Consider the following 13,671-nt stretch of genomic DNA (forward strand, 5'->3'; position numbering starts at 1 on the left):
ATACCAAAACAAACTTAGCTGGTCTACCTACCTGATCCTTTGTGGTTGTTTCCCCACAAATAAGCAGAGCTTCCAGAGGGTCAGAAGGCAGGAAGGCTTGACAAGGCCACCTCCATTCAGTAAGGCAGCCCCTCCTGAGCAGCTTTATTTGTTAATTGATTGATTGACTGATTGATTGATTACATGTGTATGCTATCTTTTCCTCCAAGGAGCTCAAGGTGGCCTGCATGGTTCTCTTCCTCCTCATTTTATTCCCACAACAAACCTGTGAAGCTGTTTAGACTGGGTGATTATTTCGACCCAAAACACTCTTCCCTGCAAGTGGGGGTGCAGGGGGGCTCCAGAGGTTGCCTTGTCTGGGTGACAAAGGGGGCTCTCCCTGCCTTCCCATCATATATATATATATATATATATATATATATATATATATATATATATATATATGCAGGTTTTGGTGTCCTCGGGTGTCTTCCCGTGTAAAAGTTGGGGTGTCTAGGCGACGTTTCGACGAGGTCTCACTCGTCATCTTCAGGCTGGTGCTTTCGGCTTCTTGTTACTGGAACAGAGCAGGATCTCAGTGTTTGAGTTCCTATAAATACTGTTGAGGGGGTGTGGTGTATAGCCTCCAATGTTCTGGGCAGAGAGGAAGTTCCCAGGCTAGTGTGCCTTTTCTTCTTTTGTTCCTTAATTACTTGAGGGAACAAAATTAAGGAACAAAAGAAGAAAAGGCACACTAGCCTGGGAACTTCCTCTCTGCCCAGAACATTGGAGGCTATACACCACACCCCCTCAACAGTATTTATAGGAACTCAAACACTGAGATCCTGCTCTGTTCCAGTAACAAGAAGCCGAAAGCACCAGCCTGAAGATGACGAGTGAGACCTCGTCGAAACGTCGCCTAGACACCCCAACTTTTACACGGGAAGACACCCGAGGACACCAAAACCTGCATTCCTGTACCCGTGAAAATCTACGAAAGCAAATATATATATATATATATATATATAATTTTTTAACATATAATTTTCAGCAATTATTAAACATACATTTATATCTGATAGAATTTTTTTGACTTCCATCAATCACATCTGAAAATTTTCCAATCTTTTCACTTAATATACATTTCTTACTTTCACTATTACATTTAAATCTCATAACTAATCTCTCTCTTCTTTGCAATATATCATATATTTCTCCTTACAAGACTTCTTGTAATCCTACTAGTGTAATTTGTTGATTACAGTTGCTCTTCAAATAGTTCATATATTTCTTCCAATCTTCTGTGAGTCTCTGGTCCCGCAGGTTTCAAATCCTTCCTCTCGTTTTATCCAGTTCTGCTTAGTCCATTAAATTTGTCTGCCATTCTTCTTTCGTCGCCCTGCCTTTCCATCTTGCAATTTTTTAGCATCCTTTTTTTTAAAAAAAAAAATTCTATTCATTTTTTCCTGTTTTACAATTTAGAATATTCATTTAAACAACCTTCAAATATCAATGACTTCCCTTCCACTCCTTCCTTGGTTCGTTTTGCATAACATAAATCCCTGCATATTTTATATAAAGTGTTCAGTATTCCATTATTACATCCATCAAAACTTATTTACACTGTTGAATATATCTTAATGTTGCCAATGTTTTCCAAGTGTACACAATTTTAAACACCCTTAAAGCTTTATGTTGTGAACCGGCTTGTGATCTTTGGATCAATGGCAGTACTGTATACAAAATAATAATAATAACAACAACAACAACAATTTAGACTTGACTTACACCAAACAGGGCCAGCCAAAGACATTTTGGAACCTGAGGCAGACCCCAAAATTGTATCCCCGCCTCTAGGGAAGAAGGGGCGAGGGAAGATTGACAGCAGGAACAAGGAGGCAAGAAATATTGACATTGAGATCTGCTGTCCCGGTGGACCTTGTCGCCTGAGGCAGCTGCCTGACCTTGCCACATGGGTGGGCCGGCCCTGATACCAAACATCATAAATGTATTTCAAGGGTAAACATAGATTATCGGAAACCACTCTGTGCCAGTTCTAGAGCAGGCTGTGACCCAAACAGAGAAGTGTTGCTGTTCTTCCTGGAGAGGCTGAGTAGATGTGAGCTGGCACAAATCTCCCTGCACTTTTACCACTGTTGTCATCTGGAGTGGTGGTCTGCAAGGTCTCTGCTCCAAGGAGCTTACAATCAGAAAGGCCCAGAACTGCAGTGCATTCTAACACTAGGAACACCCCTTTGAGGGCAGGTTTATGCTTCCGCGGAAGCCCATTCTGGTTAGCCCAAAGGGTTCTAGGGGTACTTTGGCACAGTAAAGGGGCCTTTCCAGAAACCGCCCCACAGATTGAAAAGGATCGGACTAGAGGAGCTTTGGGTCTGATCTGGCAAGAAGTCAATCCTTTTGTTTCCCCTTGGAACTCAATGTTCCTCCAAAACCTAAGAACGGCTGCAGCACATTCAAATGTTTTCCTTGTCTGTCTTTAGGAATATAGGGCTATTCTCTCCTTCCCCTGCTAGATGGGACAGATCCTGATGCCAATCTCTCCCTAAAAGGAGACAGAGAGGGTGGGTGCCACTACCGAGAAGGACCTCTGCCTGGTTCCCTGTAACCTCACTTCTCGCAGTGAGGGAACCGCCAGAAGGCCCTCGGAGCTGGACCTCAGTGTCCGGGCAGAATAATCTTAACTAAGAGGTCCATATAGTCAAAGCTATTGTTTTCCCAGTAGTGATGTATGGAAGTGAGAGCTGGACCATAAAGGAGGCTGATCGCCAAAGAATTTATGCTTTTGAATTAAGGTGCTGGAGGAGACTCTTGAGAGTCCCATAGACTGCAAGAAGATCCAACCGATCCATTCTGAAGGAAATCAACCCTGAGTGCTCACTGGAAGGACAGATCCTGAAGCTGAGGCTCCAAGACTTGGGCCACCTCATGAGAAGAGAAAACTCCCTGGAAAAGACCCTGATGTTGGGAAAGATGGCGGGCACAAGGAGAAGGGGGCGACAGAGGATGAGATGGTTGGACAAAGCTACCAGCATGAGTTTGACCAAACTGCAAGAGGCAGTGGAAGACAGAAGTGCCTGGCGTGCTCTGGTCCAGGGGGTCACGAAGAGGCGGACACGACTAAATGACTAAACAACAAAGAGGTTCAAACGAATCTGCAAACTAGCTTCCAGCTATATTGAGGGGAGTCTGCTCTGCTAGCGTGAGTGAAGGAATGATAAGACTTATTTAATATATCCTTTCCTACTATCCTCAACATTCCTACACAGAGGAGTCCTTAGGGGGGAGGTGTAACATGGAAGAGGATGCACCATGGAAGTTTGCATGCAACTATAGTCATGTCTCGTGTTGCGTTTGCTTCATGATACATTTTTTCAGGTTGCATCTTGCGCAACCCGGAAATACTGGAAAGGGTTACTTCCGGGTTTCGCCGCATGCGCAGATGTGCAAAATGATGTCACGCGCATGCACAGACGAGGTGAATTGCAACACACGCAGACATAGATTGCATTCTGCTCATGTTGCGAACGGGACTCTGGAACGGATCCCATTCGCAACCAGAGGTACCACTATGCTGTTTTGGTTGCATTCAGTATGTGCGCAACCTCGCAAACAAACATCGCGGCAACCCAGAAGTGGCCAGAAAAGGGAACGGGCAGAATGAGACATTGGACGATTGGGCTGCCCTTCTGTTCTTCTTCCAACTCCTCCATGCTCCCATTTCAAGCCCTCCCCAACACCCTTTGGCAAAGCCAGACAGCTGACAAAACCGAGGACTCCACTGGTCCTTCCAATATGCGCCATACCCCCCTCCAAAGAATGCAGCTCTGGCGGAGTGTTGTGCAGAAGAACCACGCATGACAGCACACTGACATCACAGTGGGCAGACTCTACCAACCTGGGCTGGGTCAGAGGCCGTGCTCGGTCCGCCCAGCTCTCGGTGCAACCAGCCTTGACCTCGTGGCTGAGTGCCAGGACTTCTTGGTCCTCCCACATGGCCCAGACCGGGTGTCCCTGGGCCGGCCGGTCTCCAAACGCCTGCAGGAGCAGCAGGGACCACAGGCGGCCAGAGCAGACCAGGCGGTTTTCTCACGACACGGAGGAGGAAGAGGACGACTGGGAGACTGACCAGGACTACGTCAACAATGCCAGCAGGCCGTGGGGAGATCGTGAGATTTCAACGGCGTCCATTATTTCTGGTAAGCCCAAGAAGAGTTTAGCCCGTCTAGTCCGGCATCTCATTCTCACAGTGGCCAAGCAGATACCTGTGAGACGCACACAAGCAGGACTCGAACACAAGAGCAATGCTCCCCTCCTGTGGTTTGCCTCCGACTGTGGAGGCAGAGCAGAAGCGTCCTGGCTATAGCCTCTCCTCCTCCAGGAATTTGTCCAATCCTCTTCTTAAAGCCATCCAGGTTGGTGGACATCAATACCTGCTGAGGAAGGGAGTTCCAGAGGTTAACAGTCTTGAATCTTCCAACATTCAGCTTCATGGGAAGTCCACAAGTTCTAATGCCATAAGAGAGGGAGAAAAACTGTTCTCTACCCACTTTCCCCATGCCATGCCATTCCCAAGTTTATACCCAGCCAGATGGGCAGAGTATAAATTATTATTATTGACTTCTAATAATAATAATAATAATTTTTTATTTATGCCCCGCCCCTCCCAGTTCAAAAACCGGGTTCAGGGCAGCTAACAACAAATTTAAAACAAATTTAATTGTAGAAGCAGCATAAAATACAGTATAAAAACATGAATAACAATAAAATTCAAAGTTCAGAAATCAATTTGGGGGGAATCCATCTAATAAGCATTAGATAGTCTCCAGGGCTAGCTGGCTGAATTGGTCCTATTTGGGCCAGTGAGGAGACCAGGGGAGAATTAGCTGTGGGATCCCAGAGTGGGTAATCTTCATAAAAAGAGGAGAGGGAGGGAAGGAAAGGGAATAAAAGATCAGGCTAAATTCAGATTGAAAACCAAGCGGAATAGCTCTGTCTTACAGGCCCTGTGGAAGGAGGTTAAATCCTGCCTAGATAAGAAGGAAGCCATAAACATGAACTGGAAGGACCTTGGGAAGGAGAAGCAGTTGCTGCCCCAAATTGCTGGGCTTTGCTGAATTATAGCTCCCAGTAGCCCCAAAGGGCAGATTCAGACAAAGAATGGATTCATGACCTCCATCCTAAGCGGAGTGTCTTGGACTTGTTAGATGCAGAGGCTTCTCCCCCAGCTGGGGAAGCCCAAGGGAAGAAGGCTCAGAACCCAGGGAGTGGTGGTGGTACAACCATGAGTGGTCAAAGGGAGAAGACTAGAAGGAGGCGGTGTCAGAAACTTGGTGAGAAGGGAGAGTTTGTGGCAGAGAGCAGTCCAGATTCAGAGACAGAAGCTGAAGCAGGAGAGAAGGGAGGTCAAGAGGCCGAGATGAGTCAGGCTGGTGAAGAACCATGGGTGTCCTACTGCGACAAGCTCCCCTCCAACCTGGTCTCCCTGAACCAGAAGAGGCATGAAGCGGGCGGAACCATGGAGGCGCAGTCTCCAATTGCTTGGAAAAAGCCCTGGGGAGGTAGGGCATAGCTGTCAACTTTTCCCTTTTCTTCTGAGGAATCCTATTCGGAATAAGGGAATTTCTCTTTAAAAAAGGGGGAAGTTGACAGCTATGGAGGTAGGGACCTTTGGTCTCAGAAACTGGTCCATAGGGCAAGACCCACCTGGGATGAGCAGCTGTGCTCCTCAGGCCTGACACGCCACCAAGTCTGTGCAGGTCGTGTTCTTTCTAAGAAAGGGTTAACTCCAACGTGCACAGTGTGATTTATTGCTGGCTCCTCCTGTCACTTAGTTTTCTACCAGCCTGATGCCTTCCAGATGCTTGGGAGGGACTACAGTGGTACCTTGGGATGTGAACGGGATCCGTTCCGGAGCCCCGTTCACATCCTGAATAGAACGTAAGACGCATCTGTGTTTCGCCACTTCCGCACATACTCATGACATCATTTTGACTGCGCATGCGCGAGCGGCAAAACCCGGAAGTAACGTGCTCCGTTAACTTCCGGGTTGCCGCAGAGCGCAACATGAAAATACCTATCCTGAAGCATATTTATCCCGAGGTATGACTGTACAGGGACACGGGTGGCACTTTGGATTAAACCACAGAGCCTAGGACTTACCGATCAGAAGGTCGGCGGTTCGAATCCCCGCAATGACGGGGTGAGCTCTCCTTGCTCTGTCCCTGCTCCTGCCAACCTAGCAGTTTGAAAGCACGTCAAAGTGCAAGTAGATAAATAGGTACCGCTCCGGCGGGAAGGTAAACGGCGTTTCCATGCGCTGCTCTGGTTCACCAGAAGCGGCTTGGTCATGCTGGCCACATGACCCGCAGGCTGTACGCCGGCTCCCTCAGCCAGTAAAGCGAGATGAGCACCGCAACCCCAGAGTCGGCCACGACTGGACCTAATGGTCAGGGGTCCCTTTACCTTTACCTATGACTGTACAACTCCCACCAGCCCCTGCCAAGCTGTGCAGGCTGAGGCTGATGGGTATTGTAGTCTAAAACATCTGGAGGACTCTCAGTTGTGGAAAGAAGATGTACTAGGAGGCCATGAATCGGAGACACTTTTTCACTGAGTCTTCCTGGTTTCACTTCTCTTTAGAGCTCTCTAGATCCATCCGAGAATGCAGCCTTGGAAAGCCGAACCTGCCCAGAAGGATGGATCACGCCGATTGCCAAAGCCACCTCCGGGGTTGTAAGGATCCGGTGCGGAACCGCCCGAAGGATCCCGAGGGGCATCAGCCACCGCTGTGCCCGCACGTGCGATCTTCGCCCAGCCTGGGTATAGAGAGGGCATCCCTGTTCAACCGCAACGCTGCAGAGAAACTGGACACTTTCTTCTCCCAGAAGCTGAAAGCCTGGACCGGTGGCTCTGCCCACCTATCCGACCGCTGCGAGGACCTGGGGACCCCTCAGGAAGACCCCGCAGATCCCAGCGGCCCCTGGAGGGACCCCAAGAAGGAACACGCTGGCCCCGAGCGAAACCGCAGGAGGCAGGATCACAGCCGCGCAACGCAAGGAAGAGGAGATGCCACCCATGCCCACGGCTGCCAGCCATGCCCTCGGCCCCTACGGCACTGTCTCACTGGCAAAGGCGAGGCGTCGGAGCGCGTCTATTGGCGGCAGGGGAGCAGCAGGCCCTCCACAGCTGTCAGCAGCTCAGCACGGATCCTGCCTCACTGCAGAATCAGCCACGTCCAGAGTTGTACCGCCTGCCAAGCGTTTAACAGGGACACACCAGCGGGCATGGAGACCCTCCAGGAGAATGGCTGGAGTCTGCCGGAAGGCAAGGAGAGAGCGGGCTTGAGTGCCCCCCGCCAGAGGGAAAGGACGGGGCCCCCTTGCCGGCGGCAGGTGCCAGACCGGTTTTTGAAAGTTCAGCAGTGGCTGGAGGAGACGCCGGCCGAAGACCCTCCGGCCCAGCCAAGGCAACAGGGGCGTGGGGCTGGGCGTCGGGGCAGCCCAGGCACTCTGGGGTGGCCACCTATGTATGGATCACTGGATCAGAAGGAAAGGGGTTCCTGGGGAGAGGCAAGAGGCTGTCCAAGTCTGGACCCCACAGCTGACATCAGGCACAGAATGAAGAGCCATCAGGAAGAGGATCCTACTCATCAGGTGAGGGGGCAGAGGGAAGGGCTGGGGAATAATGATGATGATGATGATGATGATGATGTTATTTATATGCCACCCATCTGACTGGGCTGCCCCAGACACTCTGGACAACTCTTAAGACCACCGTTAAACATCTACCAGCTCCATCTGGTATGCAAAATGAGACCCTACCTGCCCGCTGTCTGTCTCGCCAGAGTGGTGCATCCTCTGGTTATCTCCCACTTGGACTACTGCAATGCACTCTACGTGGGGCTACCTTTGAAGATGACCCGGAAACTACAACCCAGAATGCGGCAGCTAGACTGGTGACTGGGAGCGGCTGCCAAGACCACATAACACTGGTCTTGAAAGACCTACATTGGCTCCCAGTACGTTTCCGAGCACAATTCAAAGTGTTGGTGCTGACCTTTAAAGCCCTAAACGGCCTCGGTCCAGTATACCTAAAGAACCGTCTCCACACCCATCGTTCTGCCTGGACAGTGAGGTCCAGCGACAAGGGCCTTCTGGCGGTTCCCTCCCTGCGAGAAGCAAAGCTACAGGGAACCAGGCAGAGGGCCTTCTTGGTGGTGGCACCCGCCCTGTGGAACACCCTCCCACCGGATGTCAAACAGAAAAACAACTACCTGACATTTAGAAGATATCTGAAGGCAGCCCTGTTCAGGGAAGTTTTTACTGTGTGGCATTTTAATGTATTTTTAATCTTTGCTGAAAGCCACCCAGATGGGTGGGGAAACCCAGCCAGATGGGTGGGGTACAAATAAATTATTATTATTATTATTATTATTATTATTATTATTATTATTAAATATCACACATTAAAAACTTCTGTACAGATGTCTTCCGAAAGTCAAAGAGTTGTTTATCTCCTTGACATCTGATGGGAGGGCGTTCCCCAGGGCGGATGCTGTGGGGCTCCCATAAGAGGCTGCCGAATCAGGATTTGCAAATCTGTCTCCGGACAAATTCCATCCCCGGAATGTCCCCGGATTTGCAAATCTGTCCCCGGGAAACATGGCAGCGGCAGCCTCAGCAGCCCAGAGCCAGCCTGGTATCGCAGTTGGCTCTGGCTGGCTTCAGGAGCTGCCCGCTGCCGTCGCCACTGCCGAAGGGGAACCAGGGATGTCCAACAGTACAGATCTCCTGCCCCCTTCCCTCTTTGTTTTGACAGATCAGGGGAGGCTTGGGAGTCACCGGCGGGCGGGCATTGCCCAGGAGGGGCACAAGGTGCACGGTTTCTCTGCCAGGCAAGGTGCAAAGCCCTTCTTTCGCACCCTGTGAAACATAAATGTGCAATTTTTTAAAAACTGGGAAACCCTGTGACTCCCAAGCCTCCCCCGATCAGTCAAAATGAGGAATGGGTCAGGAGATCAGGGGAGTCACGGGCAGGTGACTGTTGCCCAGTTTTTTAAAAACTGCACATTTATGTTTCACAGGGTGCAAAAGAAGGGCTTTGCACTTTTATACAATATGCATGTGTGCTTGGGCCCAGGGTCTTTCACCTCACTATCCCCACTACTGACTCTCTGTTGCTACTCAGCTAAAAAAGGAAAAAGAAAAATATGTGTCCCTGGATTCATTGAAAAAAATCTGGTAACCATGCCCTAAACCCGCTGAGCCTCCGCTTCCTGCCCTTCTGCCTTTCCCCTCACAGAACAAAAGAAATTACCGTGAAAATCCATAAAACGAGAAGCAATTGACTATAGAATCACAAAAATCATTCCTTAACATCAGCAGTCAGGAGTGCTTCAGCCCTGTGTTTGAGTCTGTTTGAAACGTAAAACCTCAATTTCTTAATAGGGCTATGTTTAAAACTTGTTTGAGTCTCTGCCCTGTTTTTGAGTTTGTTTGAAACTTCAAACCTTAATTTTGTATTACTATTGCTTGGTCCTCTTAAATAGGGTTATGTTTAAAACTTTTTTGAGTTTGTGCCCTGTTTTTTTTCAGTTGGTTTGAAACTTTAAAACCTCAATTTCTTATCACTGCTGCTTGATTCTCTTAAATAGGGCTATGTTTAAAACTTGTCACTGAGGTTTTCATACCTTCTTTGTAAACTTGAGGAAGCATTTTTAGCCCTGCTCTTGAGCTTATTTGATATCACTTAAAATCTTATAATTTCTTTTTTTCCTTCTGAGGAAACTGATTAGTTCAGTGAAACAAGTTTTGCAGCCGGCACCTCGTTAAGTCTTTGTTTAATTCTAGTTTATTTTTTAATTTTTGTTATTCTGTAGTCGATTACTTCTCGTTTCAGGGATTTGCACGGTAATTTCTTTAGTTCTGTGTAATTTCTTGGGTCTCTGACTGTCCTTTTTTCACTGGTTTCCCCTCCTGCAGGCTCCCGGGCTCCACACCTGCGACGACGCCAGCACCTCTCCCGCCACGTGCTCCTGCCTCTTCTGTGAGCAGCAGAGGCCCCGTGCCACCCTGGTCTCCGGCAACAAGAAGCCGGACCCCTCCGCCGAGGAGGTGGCTGTGCAGCTGCAGGCGGAGAACCGGATCCCCCGGATCGTGGAGGCTTTTGAGCGCCGTTCGCTGAGGGAGGCCAAGATCGTGGAGAGGGAGAAGGCGTACCTGTCTGCCCGGCAGAGGGAGCTGGAGAAGCGGGCAAGGGCGGGCAAGGCGCGTGGGAACGGCAGGCGAGGCCACCAGCAGGCCAGCGGCGCCAAGGCAAGGAAGCCCCATGCCAAGGAAGCGGAGCAGACGCCGCGTGAGGAGCCCAGGTTCCGGGCAGTGCCAGAGGGGCCCCCAAAGCGCCACCAGGCGAGGGAGCGAACGGCCAAGCCCAGTTTCATGGACAGACTGCGAGGGCACTACTAGATCCGTCAGCTCGAGATGCCCAGGGACTGGACACGAGGAAAGCCTGTGGCGATGTGGATGAGGGAACCACAGCGTGGGCGAGGCTCCGAAAGGTAGTGGCTCCGACGCCAGCAGGGGCTGTTCATCTGCAAAGGCAGGACAGGAACAGGTGGCAGAACCGGAAGCGGGCATACCCTGGCGCTGCCCATGGGAAGGGCATGCTAAACGTAGGGAGCGTGCTTCTCCCTCTTCGCCAGCCCAGGGCTCTCTGCCGTGGGTCTGGAGCTGGAGACTGTGCGCCCAAAGTTGCCACGCCAAAGGGATCTCTGAGAAGACAGAGTGATGGGCCAAGGGGTTGCAGGTGGCACCCTGGGCCTGCTGTGGGCACAGCTGCAATGGGGGGCAGGGAGGGGGCAGCAAGGTGAAGCAGTATCCCTGCCAGTAGGTAGGTTTTCCCAGCGGCTTCCGAGCCCCGTGTGAAAAGGATGCTTGCTTGCATGCAACACGGGATATTTGCCACTGGGTGAGAGCAGGTCCAATGGCCTGTTCCATGGAAGCCGTGGGGTGTGTGTGATGCAATTCAAGCTGGTGTGTGAGTATGAATAAACCATGGCTGTGATGCAGCTGTGTAGATGAAGAGATGATGCGTCCCTTGCTTGATTGACAAAGGGTAGGAAGGAAGATGTGGGGGGAGGGTGTTAGGGGAGGGCTGGAACCCCTTGTGGAGGACACACCTTGCTCCTTCTGGGGTAGTTGGTCTACCTTGGAGCCCCTCGCTGCGCTCAACTCTCACCTGCGGCTCCCAGAGGCTGTCTGCAGACGACAGAGGCCACACCCTAGGAAACCAATAGAAAAAAGACAGTCACAGAATTGAGAAATTGCAGAAAACAAATGAAATACAGCGGTACCTCGGGTTACAGACGATTCAGGTTACAGACTCCGCTAACCCAGAAATAGTACCTCGGGTTAAGAACTTTGCTTCAGGACAAGAACAGAAATCATGCACCGGTGGTGTGGCGGCAGCAGGAGGCCCCATTAGCTAAAGTGTTGCTTCAGGTTAAGAACAGTTTCAGGTTAAGAACGGACCTCCGGAACAAATTAAGTACTTAACCCGAGATACCACTGTACCGTGAAAATCCCTGAAACGAGAAGTAATCGACTATAAATATTATCTTGTGGAAATCAACTAAATAATAAAAATCAAAAACCTAAAATAGAACAAAGCCTTAACGGGATGCCGGCTACAAAGCTCGTTTCACTGAACTATTCCTTTTCCTCAGAAGGAGATAGAAAAATCATAAACATTAAATGACCAAAATTCAAACAAGGGAAGAACCCCCAAAATTCTGACGTATTATAATCCTAGCTCGACTTAGGTAAAGCAAAGTGCAGTAATAAAGGATTGAAGACAGGCTCCGGCAGATGGAGCGGACGAGACCAAGAGGGGGTCCAGTGGTCAAAAAGGCGGCTTCTGCATGTTCTGTAAAGGGAGATGAGGGGCAGGTGGGGCTCTTCCACCTGGGAGGAGAACCCATCAAGGAGAAGGAAATCTCTGACCCAATAATAATTTATTATTTATACCTTGCCCATCTGGCTGGGTCTCCCCAGCTACTCTGGGCAGCTTCCAACAAAATATTAAAAATACAATAAAGCATCAAACATTAAAAACTTCCCTGAACAGGGCTGCCTTCAGATGTCTTCCAAAAGTCAGATAGTAGTTTATTTCATTTACATCTGCTAGGAGGACGTTCCACAGGGGAGGCGCCACCACCGAGAAGGCCCTCTGCCTGGTTCCCTGTAACCTCACTTCTCGCAGGGAGGGAACCGCCAGAAGGCCCTTGAAGCTGGACCTCAGTGTCCGGGCTGGACGATGGGGGTGGAGACGCTGCTATCCCACCCTAAGCTCCCTATGTGGGAAATATATAGGGGAAAAGAAAAGGCTAAGGAGTGAACCCCACGCAAAACTGGAGTGGAGTCGCTAAGGCGGTTGGGTGGCTCCTTGTATGGCTCCTTCCGGCAGCCCAGCTGGTGCCAAATGTCTCGTTTTGCTTTCGTTTGGGCCACATCATCAAGGTCGAGAGAAGGGACGCGGGTGGCGCTGTGGGTTAAACCACAGAGCCTAGGGCTTGCCGATCAGAAGGTCAGCGGTTCAAATCCCCGCAATGGTTGCTCGGTCCCTGCTCCTGCCAACCTAGCAGTTCGAAAGCACGTCAAAGTGCAAGTAGATAAATAGGTGCTGCTCCGGCGGGAAGGTAAACGGCGTTTCTGTGCGCTGCTCTGGTTCGCCAGAAGTGGCTTAGTCATGCTGGCCACATGACCCGGAAGCTGGACGCCAGCTCCCTCGGCCAGTAAAGCAAGATGAACGCCACAACCCCAGAGTCAGCCACGACTGGACCTAATGGTCAGGGGTCCCTTTACCTTTTTTATAATAAAAAAAAAGATCGAGAGGGGGGTCTCATCATCTGAGCACCCCAGGACCTCCAAGCACCCTGCCCAGGTTGCACCCTTAGGTGCTACCAACGCAGCATTTTAGCTCCATTCCCTGGAGGCGCACTCCATTGCCTCTCAAGACAGACAGGTGTCAATAACAACAACAGATCTGGAAGGGTTTGTGATTGTGTTGCGCCTGGTGCAAAAGGTTCTGGGTAGGCAGAAGGAATGGTGGGAATGCCAGCTTGGACTACAACTCTCCTCAACCCAGCCAGCCATGACAGATCCAGGTCGGGCTGCCCAAAACCCTGGCAAGCCTCTGCCAGTCAAGGCTGCACAATACTGAGCAAGGTGTATAAGTATAAGGTCTTCTTCCTGGTCCTGGTCCTGGACCAGGTGAGAACAACAGGTGAGGGAAGGGGGGGGAAAGAAGATGGAATTGAGACTGCCAAGAAGATGCTTCACCCATGACAGATGGACAAATATAGGGTGGGGGACACCTGACTTGCCAGCAGGACATGTGGAAAGCATCTAGGGTGTCTTCGTAGACCACATCTTGAGAGGAAAGCAATGACAAACCTAGACAGCATCTTAAAAAGCAGAGACATCACCTTGCCAAGAAAGGTCCGTCTAGTTCAATCTCTGGTTTTCCCAGGAGTGAAGTATGGAAGTGAGAGCTGGACCATCAAGAAGGCTGATTGCCGAAGAATGGATGCTTTTGAATTGTGGTGCTGGAGGAGACTCTTGAGAGTCCCATGGACTGCAAGAAGATCCAACCGATCCTTTCCGAAGGAAATCA

General features: G+C 50.1%; 1 protein-coding gene and 1 long non-coding RNA gene across 2 annotated transcripts in view; both read left to right on the plus strand.

Moving 5' to 3' along the window:
- LOC309374245 overlaps positions 1 to 13,671 on the plus strand; it is a 235,934-nt gene that overhangs the window by 67,680 nt on the left and 154,583 nt on the right. The window lies entirely within an intron of this gene.
- On the plus strand, positions 3,892 to 11,081 carry LOC309374770 (uncharacterized protein). Its single transcript, XM_081919955.1, has 3 exons — positions 3,892 to 4,196; positions 6,640 to 7,652; positions 9,981 to 11,081. The coding sequence occupies exons 1-3, from the start codon at positions 3,992 to 3,994 to the stop codon at positions 10,461 to 10,463; spliced, it is 1,701 nt and encodes a 566-aa protein (XP_081776081.1). The 5' UTR covers positions 3,892 to 3,991; the 3' UTR covers positions 10,464 to 11,081.

This window comes from Podarcis melisellensis (assembly GCF_964234715.1).
Source record: "Podarcis melisellensis genome assembly, chromosome: 7".
NCBI classification, from domain to species: Eukaryota; Metazoa; Chordata; class Lepidosauria; order Squamata; family Lacertidae; genus Podarcis; species Podarcis melisellensis.